Source organism: Cryptomeria japonica, chromosome 10, assembly GCF_030272615.1.
Source record: "Cryptomeria japonica chromosome 10, Sugi_1.0, whole genome shotgun sequence".
NCBI classification, from domain to species: Eukaryota; Viridiplantae; Streptophyta; class Pinopsida; order Cupressales; family Cupressaceae; genus Cryptomeria; species Cryptomeria japonica.
The window spans coordinates 307,688,495-307,715,977 of record NC_081414.1 but is presented as its reverse complement, the minus strand read 5'-3'; the positions used below and the strand labels follow the sequence as shown (position 1 = coordinate 307,715,977).

The following is a 27,483-nucleotide window of genomic DNA, read 5'->3' as shown; positions in this document are numbered from 1 at the left end:
AGTCCTCAACCCCGAAACTCCAGAACCCCCAGGTTCCCAAGTTCCTAAGTCTTCTCTTCCTCAACCCCGAAACTCTGGAACCCCCAGGTTCCCAAGTTCCTAAGTCTTCAACCTCGGAACTCCGGAACCCCCAGGTTCCCAAGTTCCTAGTTCTTCTACCCTAGAACTTTGGAACCCCCAGGTTCTTTAGTTTCTAGTTCTTCTACCTTGGAACTCCGAAACCCCCAGGTTTCCAAGTCCTTAAGTCTTCAACCCCGGAACTTCCAAGTTCCCAAGTTCCTAAGTCTTCGACCCCGGAACTCCGGAACCCCCACGTTCCCAAGTTCCCAAGTCTTCAACCCCGAAACTCTGAAACCCTCAGGCTCCCAAGTTCCTAAGCCTTTCTTCCTTTCTTTCTTCGGAGCTCCGGAACCCCGAGGTTCCGAAGTTCTCTTCCCTTGCTTCCCTTCTTCTTTCCCGGAGCTCCGGAACCCCGAGGTTTCGAGGTTCCTTCCTTAGCCTTTTTTTTAGTTCTCCGGAACCTCGAGGTCCCGAAGTTCCTTGCTGCTCTCTTTTCTCCTCCCTGGAACGTCAGAACCTTGAGGTTCCGAAGTTCTTTCCTAGTCTTCCCAACTTCTTCCCCCAACTTTGGTGACTCAGGTCTCCGAAGTTCCCCCAACTTCAGTGACCCAGGTCTCGGAAGTCTTCCAAACTCCTTCTGGCTTGCAACACTTCCGGATAGCGTGATGGACACTCAAAGATTTAAATGCTTCGATGACTTTTGTGACTTGTGCACCTTCTTTTGTGGAGCCACAGGGGTGCATTTAATGTTTTTGGCAGGATTTCCATCAAGAGAGGTACGGGGCCATACTTGTTGTGGTGACTTATGTCATGTTTGCATACTCTGACTTTTGAAGGTGAGTCAATCCACCTTCTCAGGGTTGCCTTTGTGGGTATGGCTAGGTTGCTTGCATGTACACAATGTCAGGTGCATGCACTTCCTTGCACACTCAGACTGACATGCAGGGGTCATGATCACTCTTGTAATCATTTTTTTATATAAAGGCTGTTAAGCCTCATTGTAAGGGGTTCTCTCCCTGCTACCTTGAGCTTTCCTATGCTCTTTCTCCTCTTGAAGACTTGTAATTTTTGTTGCATTTCTGCAATTGTAAGTTTGGCCTTTGGCCTTTGAATGAATTGAAATTACATTCTTGCCTTCCTTCAACTTATGCATGTTGTGTATGTTACCTTACCTTCATCATAAGCGTATGTTTTGTGGCTCTTCTCTCCATATATGCTGTTTTAACTTGTTTTTCTGAGTGTGACTTGTGGGAATCCTTCTCCCCTCTTGACATTCAGCGAATTCTAGCCTTCATACATGCATTGGGGTCACTCATACAACTGAAGTTTGTGCATCTCCTGGGTGTTTCAGTTGATTCTTTGTGTCATTTCGGGTAGGGAGAGAAACAATCTCTTCTTGGTGCATCACCTGCTTTTGTTTTACGCATTTCTCTCTTCCCTTTACCTCTGCAAGTTGTTAGGATAGGCTTAGGAGTAAGTTTTGAAGTGTTGAGTTGGTTCAACACCTGCACTTGGATTGAGAAGGAAGCCGACCTTCTCCGGAGATTCAACCCCTTGCGCAAGGTCCCACACTTCGAGGTTGTTTCCATGTTTCACAAGGTTGCTGAGTTGATAGCTCAGCAAGAGTGCGAGCTTTTGTGATGACAATAACCATCAACTAACTTACAAACAAATTTGGGCATTGACTTATCTCCCATTATTGTATAGGGTTTGAGCCATAGTTAGATTGGATCACCAAGGTTGAGGATATTGCCTTGAGCAATGAGTACTTTGCATGGGTTAGTCAAATTGATTGAGAAGCAGAGGTGGTAGCCCTGGTGAGGGAGTAGGTTAGAGCATGAGACCCTCTAGATTTTGGTGCCATTGAGACAAGTAGATACTATGGCTGCATTATCACCCAAAACTATCTTGGATACTAGCGCAAGATTTGCCATCATGTTGGAGGGAGTTATGCAGGTTCCTCTAAGCGATAGACTTATACTTTTACTTTTGATATTTGTTTTGATGCCATGGATTTCATCATTCATGAGATTTCTATACATTTGACAATATTTATGATTTATATATTTAACAATGTTCTTTCCTTCAGCTAATAATTAAAATCCTCTTTGATGCTCATGTGATTGATGTATACTTGTGTATGTAATAAAAGTAGCTTCTATATGAGTAATTTATTCCTTAATTTAAATTTTATTTGTTAAAGGGTGCATGAAACAAGTTTTAAATCCTTAACAATCACTATATTACATGAGTCTTTACTAAGTTTGGGTCAAAAATCACCTTGTTGAGTTCAAGGTGAGTCTGAGTGTTGTAATTATGATTTGTACATAAGGTCTTGTAGAACACAAGATGCCACTGAGAGGGGGGTGAATCAGTGGTTTCCAAACTTAACCCTTTTTAATCCTAAAAGTGTGTACCGGTTAGCAGATCTAACACAAGGTGTATATACCGGTGAGTTAGGGAGAAGACTCAAATGCAAGCACACACAAAAGGAACATCACATAACACCGGATGTACGAGGAAAACCCAACATGGGAAAAACCTCGGTGAGAAATGTTGCTGGAGTCTACTGCTCCAATTCGGCCTCACAATAGACACTGTTACAAAGTTTAGGGCACAGAGCACCAACCCCTGCACCGAGCTCCAACTCAGTGATCACAATGATTATAAACAATACAATAGTTAATACCCAGTTACAAATGAATTCTGTAACCTCTGACAATCAACTTCCTCTGCCGGTTCTACTCTTCTCAACCGGTCTTCCTCTGCTTTGTTCTCTGCCAGTTCTCAGCTCACTCAGATCCTTCTCTCCTTCACTCTTTGCTGCAACCTCTTACCGGTTGAGTGTCACTCTGCCTCTTCTTTGGCTTGCCGGATCTCCTCAACCACTCACACTGCACTGTTTCCCTTTTTGCTGCCTTCTTACTGGTTTGAACACTACCGGTTCACTTGATTGCAACACTCTTTGCAGCTTACCGGTCACTTTGGCCACACCGGTTTAACCTTCTGTTAAACCCTCTTACCGGTTTCTCCCTTCAACACTCTCAGTCGCTTCAAGGTTTAACACTTAAACATTCAGACTGTTTTGTCTGCACTCTTCACTTGCATCCGACCTCCTTCGTCGGTCTTCACAACAACAACCACTTAGATCTTAAGCTTGCATATTTATACGTGAGCAATCCCACCAAAATGGACATTCAAACCTTGGCGTGCTAGGGTTCCTTCATCAACCATGAGGCATATCAAATCAGATCGGATTTGTTCTCTGAGATAGTCAACCTACAACGGATCACCCATCACCGCCAATCTCGCTGCTTCCAAAACATGTTTGCTATCTTTAACAAACACGGCCAACTAATCATCGACCTTCTTTTGTCAGTCATATTAAATGATCTTCCGTTGTTTTCATCAAATCCGATCTACACTCGGACATCTAGCATCGATCAGTGCATGCCATAGATTACCGCCATTCGGTCTGCATCGAGCCACAAACCTCTGTCCTCGATCTGTGATATCCGCAGTCAACATTAATGTCGACCGACTCATCACCAACCTCACTGAAGCACACTTCACCTACCATTGCATGCATGACACCTGTGTCCTACGTGTCATAATCGTCAGCATCCACTTTTGCTCAGACCACTGTGTTGGTTTAGGCTTAGCCACCGACCAACATACTATCAGTGTACATCTATCGGTTCAATCTTCCCTGCCGGTTATGCATTGACCGGTCAACCTACATGCTAGCTCTTCTTTGTTGTGCCAGTGGGATCACACCAGCCTGGTCACCAAACATACCAATCCACCGCATGTACCCAAGTGGGTCTCCATGCCTATCTTCATCAAGTGAGAGCCTTTCACCTTTGTCTCTTTGGTTTCTTGTTGGTTGACATCCTTATCGGTTGACTATACTTCTGTCTGCATACCGGTAACCACCTCACTTGCCTGCCTTCATCTTCATTTGACCGGTTCTCCTCTTAACCGGTTTGCCAAAGTGATAACCTCATCACCACTTACTGGTGGAAGTGGATCCTTGTCACCTGCTGACCAATGACTGGTGGGAACCAGTTGTCATTACATTGTGCTCAGTCTGCTTCCGGTATTACACCAATGTGACTTCCCTGTTTGAGCAGACACAACTTCAACCGGACATATGATCCGGTTGGGCACACTCTTTGTCAGTCTTCTCTTCATCCCGTGACATCATCTTTATCTGGTGGGAGTTGACATCCAACTGCATTCCGATTGTCTGCACATTCTTTATGGATCATTCTTGCTTTCTTACCGATCACATGCTTATCTCTTCAACACAAGCCAACACTAACTTGTGTACCGGCGACTCCAATGATCACAATGCCGGTTGACATCCTCTTCTTACCAGTGACAGGCTATACCGGTAACATGCTAGACTAGTTGACATCAATGACACCATTACCGGTTGACATCAATGACAGCCACAATGCCTCTACCGGTTGACATCAATGACAACACAATGCCAGTAGGTCTAAGGTAGCATGTTTGTTGATCAAATTCTTCCTAGATGATACTTTGATGAATAATGTTCTTATATGTGATGCAGCATAGTTGTCTCAATGTTCTCAATAAACATCCACTCAACTATTCCTATAGTAGACCTAGAGAATTTCGAGCCACATAATATTGTAGGTTTGATAAAAATATAGAAAAGGTGCATTCAGACGAGATGTTTTGGAAATGCAACTCATAGCACTGATATAATAATATTATTGAGAAAGAATAAGCTGGTGACTTAAAACCCAAATAACATGATTATAGATCATTTATGACAAAATGATGAGAATGGTCATAAATTGAGTTGAAGGATAGTGTATCTCTTAAGTTCTTTTAGGAAGCCCAAGAGGACATGAAACTATGTTGTTTATTGTTGCATTAGTAGGGCTTTTGAGGCTTTAGCAACTCTTATGAGGAAGCCATTTTCTTAAACATATTAACAAGATTTTGAGATTGTGAGGGAATAATACATAGTTAATGTGGGATTTTCCACTTATATCAAAGGCCTCATTAGTTTAGTTAAACATATTGTTACTTCTGCATTTATATCTAGTTTTGTATAAACAAGCACTTGACATTTAGAAAATAAGTGGCTTTAACATGCTAAGTTATTTAGTATCATCATGATGTGGTCTTTTTGTTTTCCTCTGATTAAAGTCTTGGTATATCTTCTGCCAGTTTTTTAAATTCAATACACATACCTCTTTCTGACCTTTGCTGCTTGATAGTTGTTTGCAAGCAAAAAAGTCTTCATGTTCAATCTGTAAGGCTTTTTTTAGTTTCATCCATCAATTCAACATATCAAACATTTAATAAAGACTGTTAAGTATAGATCAGATTTAGAAAGGCTGATAATTTTAATTTGGGAGGATGCTAGATGAATATTTTAATATGCAGAATGATATTTTATTAGTGATATCTTAATGTTTGCTGACTGCAGAAATATCGAACTATACACAGTTCAAAATGATCCGATTCTTGTTGCTGTGTTCACTGTATATATTTCACCAAATATCGCTCAGAGTATATCGCACTGTTATTGATTTCTTAGTCACCTTCGAATGAAGCAAAGGCGATAATATAAGAATAGAATCGCCGGTCATATAGGGTCACGACTCTGTGAGACTAAGATAGTATATGATTAAGCGATAACAAATTGATAACTATAATTCAATCATGATCAGTATAATACATTGACCAATTATATATGTAATCAATAAAAGTACACAGCAGTAATAATTGATAATGATATTACATTATGATTATAATACAAATCAATAATAATCATAATGTAATATTATTATTGATAATTAGAATACAAATCTGCAGTAAGTAAAGGATAGAGATAATGGTACAAATGTCCAAGGCCGATAGGCCACTTGGACATTTGATTAGATCGGTTTGAGGAATCCGACCGAAGCTACATATCTTCAACTCTCCCTCTTAGCTAGGGAGGAATCCTTCTATCCTTTCTACATGAGTAAGAGGAAGATATCACCTCACTGTGATATCAAGTATTTATGGCATGTCCATGGATATCAAGTCACATGATATCCACCATAAATGATTCTTTAGATCATATCCACCATTATGGCTTGTCCACAGATATCACGTCTCATGATATCCACCATCATGGTATATCTAAAGAAATTACTACATGGCATGTCCATAGATTTCACATCACATGAAATCCACCATGAATATCTCTTTATATAATATCCACCATTATGGCTTGTCCACGGATATCACTTCTCATGACATCCACCATTATGGGATATCCATAGATATTACTACTAGAGATATAAACCACTATGACATATCCATAGATATCATGTCTCATGATATCCATCATAATAGTATGATCAATCAATATCGTAAGATCGTCACCTTACAATAATTATCAGATGTACAAGTGTTCATCATTGAGAGATTGTCACCTCACAATGATGTCCACTGTGGCTCATCAAGCACATAAGTATTGAACCAATGTTGTCATAGAGTCACACACATGAACCATATAAGATTAATAAGATTGCATTTAATAAGAGTTTACACTTTAAACATCTTATAAAGAGAAAAAATACATTAGTACAATGAGCAACACAAACAAATCAATGATGCTGAGACTCAATCTCAGCTAGGGCTGCATTCTTTACCATACCAAGCTTACCTCAAAAGTACTCAAACTTTATTCTGAAGGGAGGCTTGGTGAGAATGTCCATCGTCTGTTCATTAGTACTAATGTATCCTATTGAATAGCATACCTTTCCACTTGATCTTCACATGCCTTAACCTTTTATGAAATACAAGGTTGAAGTCTGCTTCACTCTTGGTGTATTCCAAGTTCACCAAGTATCCATCTATCTAGGAATCTCATGACCTAGGAGCCAATATAAAGGCCTTCCAGCCTACATACATGAGACTCTATCTTTGATTGATCACTAGAGAAACCATCTCAACATAGTCCACTCCATCTGAATCAATATGGTCAAGATCCTCAAATATCAATTGAAGCTTATCTTCTCAGTTGCTCCCTCTATTACAGAAGCATCCCCTGCTCACATGGATCCAATCATGTAAGATATCTTGCTTCAAGAGACTCTCATCATCTGGTATGATCTACATATGGCTGAAAGTGCTAGATCCAAGACCACCTTGGACCTATTGTCATAAAATCGATCTCTAGACCAGATAGGAATATGACCATCCTGAGATTAGAACAAAATTCCCTCGCAATCTGCTTCCTCTCATTGGGAGAGCCCTCTTGTCTCAACTTTGCTACCTTCAATGTTGTAGTGATCAAGAAGTATAATTGAGCATGATACAGGTTCATTACCCTACATCAACAAGGCATTCTATCACTGCAGCCATCACACCAATTCCAAATCTCCCATCAGTAGAGTGACCAACACCTCCAGCAATCATCATGACAACCCAGATGACGCATAGATATGGCATTCAGTTGGAAGTTCACAAACACATGCATTGCACCTAGGACACATGAGGCCTCCACCTATCTTGATTTCTTTATGACAAGTACAAATAGAGATAACAATTCACTATTCCAATGTTATAGCATGAATTAATAACTATATGAAAATTCATGAACATCATTCAAACATAAAAGAACTTATTTCTTTATTTGTCTGTTCCCATTGAGTTAGTCTTGTAGCTGAGTCTCATCTCCTCATCCACATATACAGCCCTGCCTCCTAGTTAACCCTTTGCCACATAGAAATTCATGAATATTATGAAATACTTATCTCGTTGAAGTCAAAATCTTTTTAATTGTTGCATTTGAGTGCTTTTCAGGTCTGCACTAGACCCATCGAACCTTCACCATGTTATAAGCTGATACTTTTCGCCATCTTAAGAAATTCTCACTCCACTGCAGATATTGGTGACTTAATAGCTATTGGCCACAATGAAGCCTCTTTGCTGAAAATAGAGCAACTCAGTATCGCTGCTTTGGTGGGGTCCGTTTTCATCTTTTTATGTTAGATTAAGATTGTTCAACCACCATTTGAAATCAGCACGGTCGGCATCAATTAGATTGATATTACTGCTTATCTGATTTAACGATGAAGCTAACCGATTGAATCGAAGAATGGACGAAGTAAAAACGATACGAAATTGATCAAATAACATGATCACTTTCAGACTTATGATCACATAACATCGATTCCTCAACATAATCCTTTGAGAGATTTAAATTTAATGTTGTCTAAAATCATTGATCGCAGATCAGAGGTTGGAATGGTAGGTATTTCAAGGTCCAATTCGTTGTATGTTATTTGTTACTCCAGATCGCTTTTCCTCAAATTCGTAAGTACTGCCAATAATCGATCATCAATTTGAAATGGTCATTTCGCCTCACGCATATCCGTTATTTTCAGAGTGAATTGAAGTTGCAGGGTGCTACGTCTTGAATACAATTGTTACATGAATTTGCTGAGCCTCAAACCTGCACCTTAAGTCGCCACCCTAGAGGTCAAAATCATAGAATCGATAGCACATTCACTGTGTGACTTTGCCATCTTAGGTCCATTCAAAGATGCATTCGCTGTTCATTTTCATCACTAAGGTGATCGAACTTATTATTTCTATTGAATTCACTGAGCTCGTTTTCTTCTTGATGATGCCGAGTGATGTTAGTGAATCCACCTGTCACAAATGAAAAATCTCTTGGAAATCTGAGAATTACACACATTACAGTGTGACACCAATCAGAATCATCCTCCCTCAAATAAATTTCGATCAAGGTAGGTATATCTAGCTACGTATCATCAAATACGATCAGAGGATTAAATGCAGAAGTGAGAGCAATATTGGCCTTAATTTGATCAAATGAAATGATCAAATTGGAGTCTACAATCGATTAAGAAGGCCGATAACTCATCATGAGCACACAGAAATTTTCATTTTCTATGTATCGCACTTGATACAACTCAATATCATTCAAAACCCGTCGCTATTGCATGTCGAGCCAAACAAATAAATCTGATCAGATCTTTCTTAAACTTGGCTCTGATACCATGTTAAGTATAGATCAGATTTAGAAAGGCTGATAATTTTAATTTGTGAGGATGCTAGATGAATAATTTTATATGCAGAATGATATTTTATTACTGATATCTTAATGTTTGCTGACTGCAGAAATATCGAACTATACACAGTTTGAAATGATCTGATTCTTGTTGCTGTGTTCACTGTATATATTTCACCAAGAGAATATTGCACTGTTATTGATTTCTTAGTCACCATCGAATGAAGTAAAGGCAATAATATAAGAATAGAATCGCCGGTCACATAGGGTCACGACTCTATGTGAGACTAAGATAATATATGATTAAGCGATAACAAATTGATAACTATAATTCAATCATGATCGGTATAATACATTGACCGATTATATATGTAATCAATAAAAGTACACAGCAGTAATAATTGATAATGATATTACATTATGATTATAATACAAATCAATAATAATCATAATGTAATATTATTATTGATAATTAGAATACAAATCTGCAGTAAGTAAAGGATAGAGATAATGGTACAAATGTCCAAGGCCGATAGGCCACTTGGACATTTGATTAGATCGGTCTGAGGAATCTGACCGAAGCTACATATCTTCAACAAAGACCATATGCTATTCTCAATCCAGATCCAGTTGTTTTCAAGACTTTCATGTAAAATTTTGAATGCATCCTAACATGAATGTATTAGAATTTCATATATTTCCTTGATCATACATTCCAAGCCATTGAGATGCAGAACACTTTGACGACATAATTTATGATCTTGTCAATGAGGTGGGATCAGGAACACTTGGTCTGCTCATTTCAATTGTAATAGCAACCAATTATATTTTGTTTATAATTCTCCCTTCTTGGTATTTTTGCATTTTTCTTCCTCATGGTTTTAGCTTCTAGCGTTTTTATGCTTAACATATAAGGTACTTCAGCTAGTTGGCATCACTGCTGATTAGGAAGCACTTTTGGTCAGCTATTCAAATATTATCCCTTTATGATTGTCTTTCGAGGAAAACATAAGGTTAGTATATGTATATGCTGTTTCAGCTAAAATTTAAAACATGTTTCTAACACAGGTGACTCTTGAAGAAGCCTTGGTAAAGTCCTTAAATGTTCCAACAGTTAAACTATGTGCAGAAATTGGAGTGGATAAGGTGATTACATAAGATTTTTCAAATTATTATTGTGATTGTATTTGCTAAGCTGCGACTTAAAAAACAATAGCTCATCATCTTGGGAATTTTTCAGGTTTGTAACATGAGTAGAGCTTTGGGTATTGAGAGTCCTCTTCCACATGAACTTCCATTGTCACTCGGAGGTTGTGAGGTTTGCATTCAATATATAATTTGAAGAGATATCAAATTCATGTATATTTTCCTCTGTTATTGCTTAGCAAGGGACTTTTAAATAAGTCCATAAAAGAATGATCACACTGACAAATTGCTTGCCACAGAGTACAAGATGTCTTTATGTAACAATTTGTTGTCTTTATGATTGAGGTTTATGCCCTGCCATGGATCTTAGGATTGAAAGGCTGTTCATGCAGGTAACTCCCTTGCAGTTGGCAACAGTTTATTCAACTATAGCTGCAGGGGGGTTCTATCGCAAACCATATATTATCAGACGTGTGGAAACTGGTAATGGTCGTGTCCTTGAAGAGGTGGAGGTAAAAAATTTCTGTTTTTTTTGTTTATGTTAATTATGTAAGTTATACATAATTCCATCGATTTAGTATCATCTTCAAATTTGTTTTAGTGCAGCAATCAGGCACTCAGTCTCAGCGTGTTGTTGATGAAAATGCCATTTCAGAAATACGGCAATTATTACAGGCAAGTTTTCTATTAGCGGTAGTGTTTTCTTTTCTTAGACCTATTGTTTCTTAATTTGTGGAATCGTTTTGTGATGTTCATATTTTTGTTTGCTATCGTATGTCCCAGGCTGTTGTTGAGCAGGGGACAGGTCGTGCAGCAAGATTAGGTAGGCCCTGTGCAGGAAAAACAGGGACATCTGATGGGCACAGAGATGTCTGGTTTGCTGGATTCACTCCAGAGTTGGCCTGTGTGGTAAGGAAATTCATAGTTTTATATTTTATTTTGAAAGGTATTATATACTCTTGAAAATCCATATTACTATGTTATATTGCAACCTAACCTGCAATAGCTGGAGAAACAACAATTGAAAATTAAAAGTCTGAATTTCTATGTAAAATATGTATATGACTCGTCAAGGAAAATGAATGATTAGTTTCTCCCTAGTTCTTGTGCCATCTTTGTGGTAGTATTAAACAAGTATACATGTCACCAGCTTTTTAGTAAAGCAATTGGCATTGAGCTATTTATGTTGGTCTTCAAGTCACATGTAAAGTTGTCAAAAGATATTTGGTTTATTTCTTTATTCTGTAGTTTTCTCTTACATGACAGAGGTAATGCACGGCTTTTAATTCTTTTGTTCAGCTGATGTTTGTGTTCCTTGGTGTAAGATAAGATGCATTTCTCCAAAAGATTTGAAAGAACAATAAAATTTCTATCACCAAAGTAGAATCTTTCATCTTTCTGTTGATTTCTGGAAGCTAATACTTTTCTACAGCTTTCCAAATTGATGACAAATGTAAACTTTTTAGCTATTCAAAATATTTTATTGGTTGACAGAATGCAGAGAGAATTGTATGCCATCTCTTTTCAGACTTCTCATAGCAAAGCAAAGATTATGGCCTTTGATTCTTTTAGAGAAGCTCTTTCCAAGTTACAATTACTCTACAAAGGTGAGCCAAAGGATATTACAAATTATAGCTACTTAGGGGTTTAGTGAATTATCCAGCTTTCAACTTGAGGCTTTCCACATAAATAAAATTTTTCCAATCATAAATGTTTCCATGCTATATCTTGGAAGATTTCTCATTCCTGTAATCTTCAAGCACAATATTCTTTATGGATTGGTGGTACAAGACAATAGTTTGGGGCCCATTTATTGGACACATTTTAAGGGAGTGCAGACTGTAAGCCACTACATGGTTGTACACCCACTTGACTAGCTTTGGTTGTTACTGTATGTGTTATTGTTCACCCCTTGTGTGAAACCAGTCTGAAAGGGAACTCAAACAAACTCGTGGCACCTAAAATGAGATATCAAGCTAGATTGAATCAAAACCCAAACACGGAAATTCCTTTCAATCAGCATTCATTCCACTTTGATGAACCTCTTAATCAAGATCAAATTGAGAACAACTTCAATAATGGTGATAATGGTATCCTTGCAAACTTGAGCAAGTACGACGATAGCTGCAATAACTTGTTTAAAACAAAACATGGTCAAGAGGGACAATACCATCAAACCAATCATTGCCCCATTACTGAAAGTGGCTCTTAAGTTGAAAAATCCACAAAACTAGAATCAACAAACCTTTCATCCTACATACATCCAGACTGCACATCCACATAAAAGCCCACCTTTTAAATCCTGGTTCAGGATCATTAACAAAGGCGATGGAGAAAATGAAATCCGTGTTAGTGTAGGCATTTATTTCCTATTGAGCTAATTATTTTTCTATTATCCTAGCTTTTTCCTAGACATTTTTTAGCTTATTTAGGTTAATAAGGTGATTTTAATTAGTGGGTGGGTTGTTGAGGTGTCATCACCCTACAAGGAAGTTACATTTACTATTTTAGACTGCTTTGTGGTCTCTTTATATTTGTTGAATTTTCCATCTCCATCCTCTCCCTAACTCTATAAAAACTCACTGCGTAGCTTGTATTTTCACTTCTTTATGCAGCTTATCTTTATGAGTTTCTAATGCAGTTTTGTCATCTTGAAATTTGCACCTCTTAATTTCTCTAGTTTGTGTTTGTGTTATTCTTATAGTTCTATATCTTTTTGTCAATTTTTTTTTTTTTAAGCATCTTGATATTTCTAAAGTGGTACTGGAGCTTGAGATTTTTAAGTTTGGAGTTCCTGATTGAGAGATTGGAGTTTTTTATGATCTTGCGAAGTCTTGTATCCACTTCTCTTGCATTTTTAAACAATCTAGAGAATCAAAAGGAATTATGAAGTTATGTTAATCCCTTATTTCTTATTTGTGTTTTTGGTGTGCTTTGTTAATTGCAACTATTTTGATTATAATGGCATCTTCTTTGACTGTTCCAATGTGTTTGGGAGGCTCTGAAAATTCATAATTGGCTTTTGTTTCACTTGATTTGGTCATTCTATGACATAGTAGAAAACAAGGGTTTAAATTTCAAATTTGGTTAACTTTCATATGGAATGTTTTTAGGTCAAAATGTCCTCACCGTTGCATCCAAAAGGCCCTACAATCCCTATTCTCATATAGCTCGCCTAGTTTTGATGTTAGGAGAATCTGTGGCGATTTGTTTTTTGTTGGAAGGTCATAGGTAGCAAGGCATTTTAAAAAAAAATTGAAAGAAAAAAAGCTCACTGTTTGCATAGTGCTAAGCACCTAAGTACCGAGTGCTAAGTGAATAGTGTTGAGGTTCAAGCACTAAACACAAAGGGGCTTGCCAAAGATTTCCATTGCCCTTGTAGCCATTGAAATGCCACACATACCTATCCCAACCTTTGCTCCATCGCTAGTACTGCCTAGGGGCCACCCAACAGCCACCAAGGCTTGAATTGTGAGCCATATAGGGCCTTTTTTTCATTTTCGCATAACTTTTGTCTCAAGTATATTTTGGAAACAAATAGTTGACAAAAAACTAACAGAGTGCACTTTCCATCCACATATGTTTCAATTAATAATTTTGCCCCTTTTCTCTAGATATTGAAAGTTGAAGTTGGTTGTTTTTTCTTCAATAGGCCATAACTTTTGCCTTGGATCCTTGTTTTTCAAAAATGAATAGACATGGGAAAGCTATTGGAAAGCATTACACAACTGTACAATCAATTTTTCTAGATTTTATAATAGGTTCATTTTGTATAAAAAATCAAGCTTTTGTAAAACCCTTGTAATCACTAATTATAAAATGTGAACATTGTAATCTTTGGGGGGGGGGTTAATTTATGAGATTGGTGAAAATGGAGGGTGTCTTTTGGTGTATTTTTTGCATTTTGCATTCTCTCCATGCACGTACAGACAATCTTCCTTTTTGCCTAAATTGATCAAGTAATAATTCATATTCTAACACCCTACAACTATTTTGAATGGACCAACAAAATGACAATATAGTAATATACTTGTAAAAGTTAGGATTGTATAGGGTAACAATGTGACTTGAAATTGAACCTATAGTAGATATAGAAAAATCAAAATGGTATAGAGTTGTGACCATTTCACACATCGCCCCATCACAAATGGGGACCCCCTCTTTCGCTTTCGGTCTTAGGTTTTGTTAGGTTAGTTTGTTAAGATCGATCCCTTTTGAGTGATTGAGTTTGAAGTTGATGGTACATCCAACAGTGAGAGTTTGGAATTCACTTCTTTTGTTTGTTTTGATGGGAATCAAGTGTAAATTTAACTAAGACATGGTGATTGTCTAGATCCAATTTCCTTTGATTGCCCGGATGAGTGACTTAATACATTTCTATCATTGCCTTTGATTGCCTAGGACATTGACTTAAGATGATGGTCAAGATCAACAAACTAAGGGTTTTTATGTTTCAATCAAGTTTCAAGCAAGTCAGATTTCATTTCCTTTGGGGGTCTCGAGGTGCGATTTAACCATCTTAGGTGATTTCCTTTACTCAGCAACCCAAGATGTTTTCTTCCTTTGGCAATGGAAATCAGCGGCTTTAGCTTTGTGGACTTCCCTTGGCAATGGAAATCAGTGACATAAGGATTACTTCCTTCCCTTGGCAATGAGAATGTGCGACTTAAGGAATCACTTCCTTCCCTTGGCAATGACAATGTGCGAATTAAGGATTTAGGACCTCCCTTGGCAATGACAAGGTGCGTGCTAAGCAATGGTTAGCCCAATGACACCCAAAGAGTGCAATTTAATAAATGTGATTTGCAAGGGATATGCATTTAATGTGAGCACGCTTTGATCGGACCCCGCCATGAGGAATGATAGACGTTTTATTTAAAATTTTGAATTGAGGATTCAAGTCAGCTTTGAGTTATTTTGCAAAACATTTAATGATAATTACAAAGTCGGCCTTGTGATGAGGTGTGATTCCCCTCCCAAGCAACTATAAAGTGCGTTTGATCAGTTCATTTGATCAAACACAAAATCGATATTGCAAATGTTCTTGTGAGGGCAACGATTCCAATCAAATCTATTTGATGTTTCATATTGCCAAGTTTTGTCATTACTAGAGGGCGAGTTCATTCCCTTGATTGAAGATGACTTTGATTAGGATTAAGAAGAGGTCATTTGAGGCATCAAACTTGGCCATCATTCACAGAGAACTGACCTCTTTGATCAGTGAATTCATTATCTAGGACAGTAACATTACCTTTATCAAACTTCAGCAATTTCATCATTGATCAAGCAAGCGGATTTGGAAGGAGATTATCTCAGCATCGCTTTGATAGAGGGCAATTTTACCAAATTATCAATCCTATTGAAGTTCCTAGCTAGAATTGAAGTTGTTTGCAGGACTGAATTAAATGATATTTGATCATCTTTATTGAAATCAGACCTTATTCAGCACTGGTATACCTTATTTTTTATGTGAGTTTGATCTTTGGATGTCTTGTTCTTACATTTTAATCATCTAAGGGCACTTCCAAAGAACAATTCATTAGCATAGATGGTCGTGTCCAAATGGAATCAAGGTTTGTAATGGTTGAAAATTTTGTACACCTAGGAAGGCATGCAAAACTATGGTTTCAACCATAGCGTGTGAATTAAAAACTCTTCTAATTCTAAGGGAAGGCTCCTCCTTTCCTACTTCTTCTAACTATTATAAATTAACTATAACTTATAAATACTAATTTAACTCGGGTGGGACAACATCTTTTTCTCTTTTTCAGAAAGATGATATTCTTTTTTCTTTTTTCAAAAAAGAAATTACAACTTAGAGTAACAAATTCAGAAACTCTCAAGAAATTTCAACAATTACAAAAATGCTTATACAATAGGAAGCGAAGTTTCCATAAAAGCACAAAGTCTTCTGTCGCTTCCCCGAGACAGGAAAATAGAAATAGAAGCCTAAAGTCTTCAACTCTTCTACTATCCTATCAACCTTCTAAAGATGATTATTATGGTAACAATATACAATAAACAGTAGCTCAAAGTTTGACAATATAATGCACTTCTAAACTGTAATGAACAAGAACAGTTACACGCACAAAGTCTTGTAGCTTCTCTCTATCATGAACACTTAACTATACTATTTTAATCCTCACTATTTGTAGCACAAAGTCTGCAAGAGATCAGCTTAAAGCTCTTTCCAACAACCTTACTAGAATCTCAAGTATATGGAGAAAAATATATCATTGTGACATAAGAACACAATGAATATATGAACAAAGTATCAACACAAAGTCCGAAAACTCAAGTATTCTCCTTATATTGCTTGAGAGTCAAATTTACAAGTATAAAACACAGTTTTTATCACTGTAAATTTTTGCAGAGTTTTTCTTGCTTGCCAAAAAGATTCATATTACATAGAGCACCCTCCAATATGTGTTGAGAGAAAAAAGTGGGAGAAGTCCAACTAACTAAGACTTATTCCAAATTACAGTCTTACTGTCTTTCAACTTGTAATTTGTTTACATGTTACAAGATACAAGTAATGTGATTACTTGCAATTACAACTTTTGACATTACCTGTAATTTGTCAAAAGGAAATTACATCCAACAACGAAACAAAAACACAATTTAAGTGTCAAGAGACACTTCTTGTTCTTTCCTATTTTTGGCCATGAAAACGTGGAATTTGTGAATCGACTCCTCCAATTCATAAGGATCTGGACCTGCCACATTTCTTGCAACAATAACAGTTTTGATGATAACATCGCAACTTCTTATTGCTGCTACTTTGTTCCTCAATAATAGTTTGCATCTTATCAAGAAAGACTTGATAACCTACAAATTTATTGATTGATGCCACTGTAAATTGTTCAGATTCAAGGTCGTGATGAAACCTTTGTTAAAAATTAGCACTAGAAAGACAAAAACTCAGAAATCTGAAAGTTAAAAACTCACAAGAACAGATAGACAAAAATTTTACCCTGGGAAAACCCTCCACCTGAGGGTGAAAACCCAGCCACACCAAAAATCGAACTTTATTAAAGGCACAAATCTGATACAATGCTTTCAAGTTTAACAAGCAATGAACTAAATAAGATTGTTAGCACTTTAACAATCAACAGTATAAGCCAATAACATCTCAGAAAATGAAGACTTCTACCATCCATCCGACACATAACCTTTTTGCATTATGAAGTGATCATACACCAATCGTATACAAAGAGAAGATACAAAACGACTGATGAAGATGCAAAGTTGTTGAAGAAGATATCATAAAAAAACAAACTCTACTCGAATGATCACCAGCGCATGTATATAAATTGTCTTCCTTAAGAATTTCACCCGCCCGCAAGATAATCTTCAAACGCTGTTATAAAGGAAAGACGAGGCTCGAAAATATCTCTAAGACAGAGGTAGATGAAAAGTCTGTTAGACAGTTCAGATAACCAGAAGACAACTTAGAGGGGAGGGGGGGGGGGGGTGAATCAGTTGTCACAGATTACAGGAACCATTAGCAATTTATCAAAGTTCTCCATCAAAAGCTCTACCGGTGAAACCCTCGCCGGAACCAAAAACCAATCTTCTAAGCAAGAAGGATAGCATCCGATCTCCAGACCAAAACCAACTGACCAAATATGAGTATAAGTATCATGAACAAGCCAATTCCATCATCAGACTATATTGGAGCCTACCGGATCATGCCGGATCCAAGTTAACTAGAAACCACTCAACCTACCTGGACCAGAAGGGTGCCGGTAAAGCATCCAAACAACTAGTGTTGGCATCAATGACAAAACATCAATGCAACACATAATCAATTCCACCAAATGGCCAACAAAGTCCACCAGCAATATGCATAGCGACAATTACATAGTATGCCGATCCATACTCCGCCACCGACAGGAGTTGAATACGATGTCACGACCGCATCACTAACGGATGAAAAACAATAAAGAAAGAAGTCACGCCAGCAAGGACGAAACTCTCATGAAGATGCAAGTAGAATACGAAGGTCGGTGACAGGTAACAAAGAAACCGAAACTCTCCCAGCTTATGAATGAACTCATAAAGGTAGAATTCAATATCGTTGAACAACATAGACGAATTGAGAAGAGTTGAGACATGATAAATGAAAACATCAGCAAGACGATTTCTCAACTAGCGTAGGAATAATGAAGTCTCCTGCTGCTACAAAACATTAACACTCCCTCTTAGCAGAGAAGATATCATTAGATGAATTTTCACAACATAACAAACACAATGGCTACACCCATATGTGTAAGAAAGAAACAAAACTTTATCACGGATTCTCTCAACGTGATAGCATCATGGATTCACATCAATATGATGTTCACCATGGCTACTCCCATGAGTGAAATAACACAAGCTCTCATCATGGAGTCACTCAATGTGATGTTGTCATGGAGTCTCTCAACATGACATCCACTATGGCTACTCCCATGAGTGGAAAGAGCAACAAGGGCTTTCACCTCAAATCTCTCCGTCATAGAGAAAAAAATGCATTACAAGGGCTTTCACCTCAAATTTCTCCATCATAGAGAAAAATGCATTACAAGGGCTTTCACCTCAAATTTTTCCATCACAAAGAAAAATGCATTACAAGATGAAATGAGAATCACTACAGCTGAGACTCTTCCTCAACAAGAGCATCATTTTCCACAATGCCAAGCTTATCTCAAAAATAAGAAAACTTCACTCTAGGAAGTGGCTTGGTGAGAATGTTAGTTGTCTGCTCATTTGTGCAAATGTACTTGATCTCAACTGCTTTCATTTGAACCATATCTCTTAAATAATGATACTTGATCTCCGTATGCTTTGTTCGATCATGAAAAACAGAATTAACGGAAAGCTTCACACAACTTTGGTTGTCACAAAGAATCATAGTTGGTTCCAAAGGCTGCCCAAATAGTCCTGCAAGAAGCTTCCGAGGCCACACTACTTCTTGTGTTGCTACACAAGCTGCGACATATTTAGCTTCTACTATACTTTGAGCCACACATGATTGCTTCTTGCTGCACCAGGAAATCATAGTTGAACCTAAGCTGAAACAACAACTAGAAGTGCTCTTCCTATCAGGAACACATCCAACCCAATCTGAATCAGAAAAACCTTGCAGGTTTAGACCTTCACAAGAAGTATATTTCAGACCATATCCCACTGTACCATGCAAATATCTCAAAATATGCTTGGCTACAACAAGATGAATCTGTCTAGGCTCACACATGAACTGACTGAGAGTGTTAACAACATAACATATATCAGGCCTTGTATTGACTAAGTACGTCAATGATCCAATCAATTGCCTATACATAGTGGGATCAACTAAATCTGAACTGGCTGCAACCTCATGTAACTTTTTCAGATTTGCTTTCATAGGAGTTGACATCGATTTGCAATCTAACATACCAAATCTTTTCAAAATATCAATGGCATATTTCCCTTGACTCAGGATAACCTCATTTGATCTTTGCCACACTTCTAAACCAAGGAAGTAATGCATAAGACCAAGATCTTTCATCTCGAATTCAGAAGCTAACTCTTTCTTACATTTAGAGATAAGATCATCCTCTCCAGTAATTAATAAATCATCAACATAAAGAACTAAAATTAAAGCTTTATCATCAATTACTTTGAAGTAGATATTTGGATCTGCATCATTTTTGAGGAAACCCAAGCTCAATAAATAATGATCAATTCTTTCATACCATGCACGTGGAGCTTGCTTAAGGCCATACAAAGCCTTTTTCAATTTGCATACATGTGATTCTTTCTCATGAATCATAAAACCATCTGGCTGCTCAATAAGTTCCTCTTCTTCAATTACACCATTCGAGAATGCTGTCTTTACATCCATTTGATGAAGTTTCCATCCTTTAACAGCTGCAATAGCAATGATAGTTCTGATTGAAGTGTATCGAGCTACAGGAGCAAAGGTCTCCTCATAGTCTATACCTTCCTTTTGAGAAAAACCTCTAGCTACGAATCTAGCTTTATATTTTTCAACATTTCCATCAGCTGCATGTTTAATTTTGAACAGCCACTTAGAAGAAACAACAAATTTACCTTGAGGCCTAGGAACGATATCCCAAACGTCATTCTTGATGATGGATTGATATTCTTCCAACTTTGCATCTCTCCATACTTGTTGTTTTGAAGCCACCTCAAAACTTGAAAGCTCGGATTCAATAATATGACTCATTAAAGCAACATATCTTGCAAACTTATGAGGTCTCTTACTTTCTCTGAAAGTACCACAAGGGGCTGAATATTTTTCAGCCTCTTGCATAGTATTCATGGCCTACAAAGGTCTCTTCTTGTCACATGAAACATTACTTGGACCAGCAGAGGTATCTATAGGATCAACGGGGTCAATAGGATCTTCTAATTCAGGAGTCTCTCTCTGAATCTTAGAAGGGGAATCAGGGGCTGCAATATCCAAATCTTGAGAAATCTCATGATCTTCTCTATCAATTTCCATAGAAGTCCCTTTAGATCTTTTGCAAGCTACATTTTCTTCAAATGAAACATCTCTGCTGATTTCAATCTGCTATTGACCCGGAATGTAGACTCTGTAAGCTTTGGAAGACTCACTGTAACCAACAAAAATTCCCTTCTTACCTGAAGGTTCTAACTTAGACCTTTTATCTTTAGGTACATGAATGTAAACTGGACACCCGAAAATTCTGAGATGACTGACTTCAGGTTTAATACTTGTGAATGCTTCTTCAAGAGTCATATTGTCTAGAATTTGATGTGGACTACGATTCTGAACATAAACAACTGTCCTGCAAGTTTCTGCCCAAAGAAAGATTTGAAGACCTTGATCATGGATCATGGCTTTTGCTAACTCAACAATAGACCTATTCTTTCTTTCAGCAATTCCATTTTGTTGAGGATTATAAGGGACACAAAACCCCCTCTTAATCCCAGCTTCAATACAAATTTTATGAAACAAACCAGAAGTATATTCACCCCCATTGTCTGATCTTAAAACTTTGATCCTCTTATCAGACAAACTTTCTACTTGAGCTTTGAACTCTTTAAATCTAGACAACACTTCATCAGACTCTGTAGATTTCAGAAAATAAATCCAGGTCTTACGAGAGAAATCATCAATGAAAGTAACATAGAACCAAAAACCACTTAAAGAAGCAATAGACATAGGACCAAACAAGTCAGAATGAATCAGCTCTAGAATTTCTTTTGCTCTACTTTCACTAGAGTGAAAAGGACTCTTAATGTTCTTACCGAGAGCACAACCTTTGCAGACACCATCATGTTCTTGATTGAGCTTAGGAAGACCAATGACCATCTTCTCCATGGAGGAAAGAGTTCTGAAATTTAGATGAGCAAATTTTTTATGCCACAACTCACTAGAAGACATGGAATCATGTGCTAAGGCTTGAATAGGACGAGTTGAAAGTCTATATAGATTCTCATGACGAACACCAATTTCACGAGCTGTCTTAATACTAGTGTTCTTTTTCCATGCAAGAACTTTGCCTTCAACAAATGCAACTTGGTATCCTTTATCTTCTAGCGCTGAAATGGAAATCAGATTTCTCTTGATCCCAAAACAAATAGCACATCACTCAGATGAAGAGGAATTCCTGAATTTAGATGAAAGGATTTAGTTTCACCTCCTTTCACAGAATAACAAGCATCATCACCAATGATAACATGCAAATGAGAATCTTTTTCAATCAGATTAGAGAGATGTTCACGATATCCTGTAATGTGGTGAGAAGCTCCACTGTCAATTAGCCAAGTATTACTATTAGAGGGAACATTACTTGAAAGAGCAGAAATAAATAAGAAACCCTCTGAATTTTCACTTGATTCTCTATGAGGAGAAGCATTTGCAACATTTGTGGTGGCAACTTGATGCTTGGGTCTCGAAGGACACTCTCTAGCAAAGTGACCAAATTTGTCACATCGGAAACACTAAACCCTTGAGCGATCCATCCTCTTCTTAGGTTCAGGAGCTGAATCAGAATTCCTATCTCTTGAAATTTCCTTTCCTTCCTTTTCTTTTAGAAGTATGGGCAGCAAGAACATGATCTTCATGGTGAGATTTTCTCCCAATCCCTCTCGCCTCCAATCTGTATTCTTCTTGAATACAATCAGCTCTCAACCGATCAAACTTGGGTAGTTCATTTCTTTCACTAGTACCTTGAATGAAAGATTCCCAAGAGTGAGGAAGGCCATTCATGGCCAACATTACCAGGTCTTTATCCTCAATAGAATCTCCAATAGCATTGAGCTGATCCTTCAATTCTATAATCTTCATAAAGAAAGAAACAACAGATTCACCTCTAGCCATTTTAATATGAAGGAGTTGATGTCTCATGGCTAGAGCTCTACTAGTGCTGTTGAATTCATACAAAGCTTTGAAGGCACTCAAACATCTCTTTGGCTGAATTCAACTTGGATATACCCTAAATGATCCTTAACATAATCAATTAGTTCTTTCTCCATTGTCCTTTCTCAGTGTCATCAGAAGGTTCATCTACATCAGTCTTCCCAAAGTTGAGAAGATCATTCTCTTCAAGCACAATAAGGACTGTGAATTTCCATGAGGTAAATTTGATGCACCATCCAACTTGTCTTACACTTTGAGTCTATTCACCATTGTTGAAAGTTGAAATAAACAAGCTAAGCAACGAATATTTCAAGGCTAAACGTTCTAGTTCTGGATCTTTTCTTTAGACCCGCTCTGATACCATGTTAAAAATTAGAACCAAAAAGACAAAAACTCAGAAATCTGAAACTTAAAAACTCACAAGAACAGATAGACAAAATTTTTATTCTGGGAAAACCCTCCACCTGAGGGTGAAAAACTCAGCCACACCAAAAATCGAACTTTATTAAAGGCACAAATCTGATACAATGCTTTCAAATTTAACAAGCAATGAACTAAAGATTGTTAACACTTTAACAATCGACAGTATAAGCCAATTACATCATAGAAAATGAAGACTTCTACCATCCATCCAGCACATAACCTTTCTGTAATATGAAGTGATCATACAACAATTGTATACAAAGAGAAGATACAAAATGACTGATGAAGATGCAAAGTCGTTGAAGAAGATATCATAAAAAGAAGAACTCTACTCGGATGATCACCAACACAGATATAAATCGTCTTCCTTAAGAATTTTACCCGCTTGCAAGATAAATTGCAAATGCTGCTATGAAGGAAAGACAAGGCTCAAAAATATCTCTAAGACGGTGGTAGATGAAAAGTCCACCCGCAATATGCATAGCGGCAGTTACATAGTATGCTGATCCATACTCCGCCACCAACAGGAGCTGAATACGATGTCACGACCGCATCTCACTAACAGATGAAAAACAATAAAGAAAGAAGTCGCGCCAGCAAGGACGAGACTCTCATGAAGATGCAAGCGGAATACGAAGGTCGGTGACAGGTAACAAGGAACTCTCCCAGCTTATGAAAGAACTCATAAATGCAAAATTCAATATCGTCGAACAACATAGACGAATCGAGAAGAGTTGAGACATGATAAATGAAAACATCAGCAAGATGATTTCTCAACCAGCGCAGGAATAATGAAGTCTCTTGCTGCTACAAAACATTAACAACCTTGACACCAACTCAGAGAGTATCACATCCTTAGGAACCAGTTCTTCATCTTGACTTACCACCTTGCAGGACATTTTCTCAAAACTAGAAATAATAACTTGCTTCGCTTCGGTACTCATTTCTAGAGAAGCTTCCACATCTTTAATCAGTTCCTTGACAACTAGTGACTTGCTGATCATGAGCTCTTCAAATTCAATGTATCTTTCTCTAGTTGGTATCACAGTGTTCTCACACAGGATCTCTAACTTCACTTGATCCATCTCATACCAAATTTTCAAATCCTTTTCCATAGATTCCAGACTTTACTTAAAAGCTTCAACAATCTGATTTAGCTTCATCTTTGGTATCATCACATTGATCGGCACTTGGAGAGCTTTCTTTACCACTTGAGTACTTTGATCTGCCAACTGATCTACCCAAGAATCAATAGTCTTTGCCTTTTGCGCAGCTCTTTTAACTTGTTTGATGGATTCTTCAGAATTGGATGAAGGGATCGACCTTTTTCGAAGATTTAGTGATCTTTTGGATCATTAAAATGAGTTGTGCATTCTCCTCCTTGAGTTTATCCTTCTTTACTAAGATCTTGTCATAACTCTGAACCAATGAGGCTACAGAATCCTGAGCATCATGAATCACTCCAGCATGTGCGTTCTTCCCTAGCTCCACTCTCGTGAACCTATAGTCAGATAACTGCATTTTCCCTTGTGGCTTATCATTAAGAGGTTCTGCCACCTCTGCATACTTCATCTTGTTACTATCCAGAACCACTCATGAAACTATTTTGGCTTTCTTGACAGCCTTTGTCTTAGATTTTCTAAGCTGTTGAAATTCAAACACATCAGTATAAATTTCCTGCTTCTTCCTCTTAGGAGTGATTGAGCTCAACCATGGTGGTATATCTAACGAGCTTGCCTCAATAACAACTGTAGTTTGGGTGGAAACAGGCTCAGTCTATACTGTAATTGTTATTCTAGGGGAAGCCTCGGTTTGAACAACAAGTGTTTGCTCAGATGACATGTCATGACAGGTTTCAGACATGAACCTATCAAAGTTCATAGCAGAGGTGTCAATCTCAAGGAGTGACATACTTGATAAGAGGCATATGAAGGATTTGCATCAAAAACATTCTCCAAGTTGTCATGTCAGGTATCCAAAGATTCTGTAACTGATGATGAAACAATGGCGCAAGTGGATACACTTGGCGCAACAGGAACAACATGAATCGTAGAAAAGGAATCAACATTTCTGTCTATTGGAGACATAGGGACAAGCTAAGACATTTGGGAAAGGGCTGTATGAGGAGAGTCTGAGCTCGAAGTAGCGGGAGATTCTGGAGCATTCTCCTCATGTTGTTCATCCTCAGGATCAATAACTTGGATTTGCACTTGAGGCTTCTCTTTCCCTTTCAAACATACCTCTTCTGGAGGGATAACCAAAGCTCTACCGACTCTAAGCTTGATTCTGGTACCAGTAGAAGAAGCAACCTCTTTGGTCTTGGCTCTTACTTCAGATTTTCACCCAATTGGTCCTGCTGAATTCTCCCCTGCTCCAACCTTAATCTTTATGGTTTTAATATCATTACTCTTCAACCAAGCATTGGTACTAGCAAGGATAGATTGAAATCTATCAAAGATTGAGGTGCATTCTTTCTACGACCATTGTACAGATGGAAGAGGAGCCTCTGCAACCCTTTGCTCTATATACTCTAGATCGAGTATTTTTCCGCCATCTACCATGCCTTCTGGAATCTTAGTCAGATTCAGATCTACGATTTGTTCCAAGGTGAGCCTGTCTTCTGGAATCTTAGTCAGATTCAAATCTACGATTTGTTCCAAGGTGAGCCTTCTATAGTCCATCTTCCTAATGTCTTCCTTTGTACGAAGATCGACCCAGATATCCTCAGTGCGATGAACATGAGTGAAGGCCCTTTTGATTTTATCTTTCATACCTCGATAGTTAAAGTCCTTCCTAGCCTTGAACTTCAACTTAATTTCCTGAAGCTCTGTTTCCATTGCCTTGGCTCTTGCTAAAGTTGTCAAAGAGTATCTGCCAATTTGCAATGGATTGTATGAAGATATATTAAGATCTGACTTATGTTGAGCTAATTGGTATGCATGAACTACCATCAATTGTCTCCCCAACTCCATCGGAATGATCTTATCAATGGGATATCTTGGAAGCATATATGGATGGCCTTCAAAACAACCAACTCTCATGTAAGTGAAAGTCGGGAATTGGAGGAATAGGCATCGTATTTATTCACTTATTTCCAAACTGCCTCAGACACTCATTTGTTTTTAAGAGTCTTATCAAATAGACACATGGAATGTCCAAAGAAAGAATCTTGCACTCTCTTGTAGTAAACCCTGCTAGGTCTCAGGGTGAGCTGATCATAATATTCTCACACTGGTATTGGCAACCTGTCACCATTGGTAGAAAGACCTGGAAATTGTCTTAGTGACGCTGCTATGTATACTAGGTAAGAATTCATGTAGAATGTGAGAATGGTTGGAACTTGTGAGAGTTGCTCACACAGATTATCATTGATAACTTCACCCCAAAAAATATGTGACTAAGCCTTCCTCATAACCACGATGTATTTATGCATCCAGACTTCAAATACATTAGATTGCTTCGACCCCATTATCTTGCTTAGGAGCATGATCATGTCACTGATTTCTTCAATGGAATCAGAATTGTACAACTTGGGCCATCGAGACAAGCAGGTTCTGGGTGTCTTAAGCCACTTGGAATTAATGCGCCTTATGCAATCTCCCTTTTTCTGATTATAGTGATCAAGAGCACTCTTCATGTTTATGTTTGCATACACTGGAGCAGCAGGAACCTTAAAGATTTTGTTAATGGTTTCTGCATCTAGTCTGATTACAATATTGCCATCAACATCCTTGATCGTCCTAGATTCCTTATCAAAATGAGCAGCATAAGCAAGGACAAAGTTTGGTTCCAGGGCAGCCACCGAGAAAGTGGAAACCAAGTGAATATGATTGTTAAGAAGCAATTGCATGCCATGATCTGTTGAATTTTCTATCCTCTCAAGGAATTATGACATATTAATATGCCCAAACTCTATATCTTTGATTTCATCAATAGAAGAACTCACTTGAGAAGGAGAAATCTCATTCTGGTACTTGTCATATTTGTACTTCATCCTCTTGTTTGAAGGGGATGGTTGTTCCTCTGTCATTGAGCAGGAATCTGTAATGCTGCGATGAAAACCCCAAAGAGTTAAAACATCATCACAGGTTATTGGAGAAGCCATGATACCTTCTTCAGATGAAACAGTTTGTAAAACAATGCCCAAATCTTGATCTATCATGATATTTTATCACAGGGAAGGGGAAAAATGAGTGGACTAGCTTGAATGACATGTTATAAAAAGGACACGTATGGAGACAAAAGGCAAATTTTGGATCTTGGGAGGCAGAATACAAGTGCAAGTGGATCATAGCGAATTGGGAATGCGGAATTTGTGGAACACAAGTTGGGAAGAACGAAGATTCTTATACTTGCAATTGGGGTTTAAAGACCTGAATGCAAGTGCAAGGTTGGTATTAAT

At 37.8% G+C, this 27,483-nt stretch overlaps 1 protein-coding gene across 4 annotated transcripts in view; it reads left to right on the top strand.

The window, feature by feature from the left end:
- The window catches only part of LOC131078953 (uncharacterized), a 247,738-nt gene that overhangs the window by 103,147 nt on the left and 117,108 nt on the right, over positions 1-27,483 (top strand). For 3 of the 4 annotated variants that reach the window (XR_009113892.2, XM_058016803.2, XM_058016802.2), the window contains exons 13-17: positions 10,205-10,282; positions 10,377-10,454; positions 10,675-10,794; positions 10,889-10,957; positions 11,066-11,191. Coding sequence is in view for 2 of the 4 variants with exons in the window: in XM_058016803.2 (XP_057872786.2) it covers positions 10,205-10,282; positions 10,377-10,454; positions 10,675-10,794; positions 10,889-10,957; positions 11,066-11,191 (471 nt within the window). In the remaining 2 variants the exon portion in view is untranslated. Of the gene's footprint in view, positions 1-10,204; positions 10,283-10,376; positions 10,455-10,674; positions 10,795-10,883; positions 10,958-11,065; positions 11,192-27,483 lie in introns of all 4 variants that reach the window. The other variant, XR_009359261.1, reaches the window with a different exon arrangement.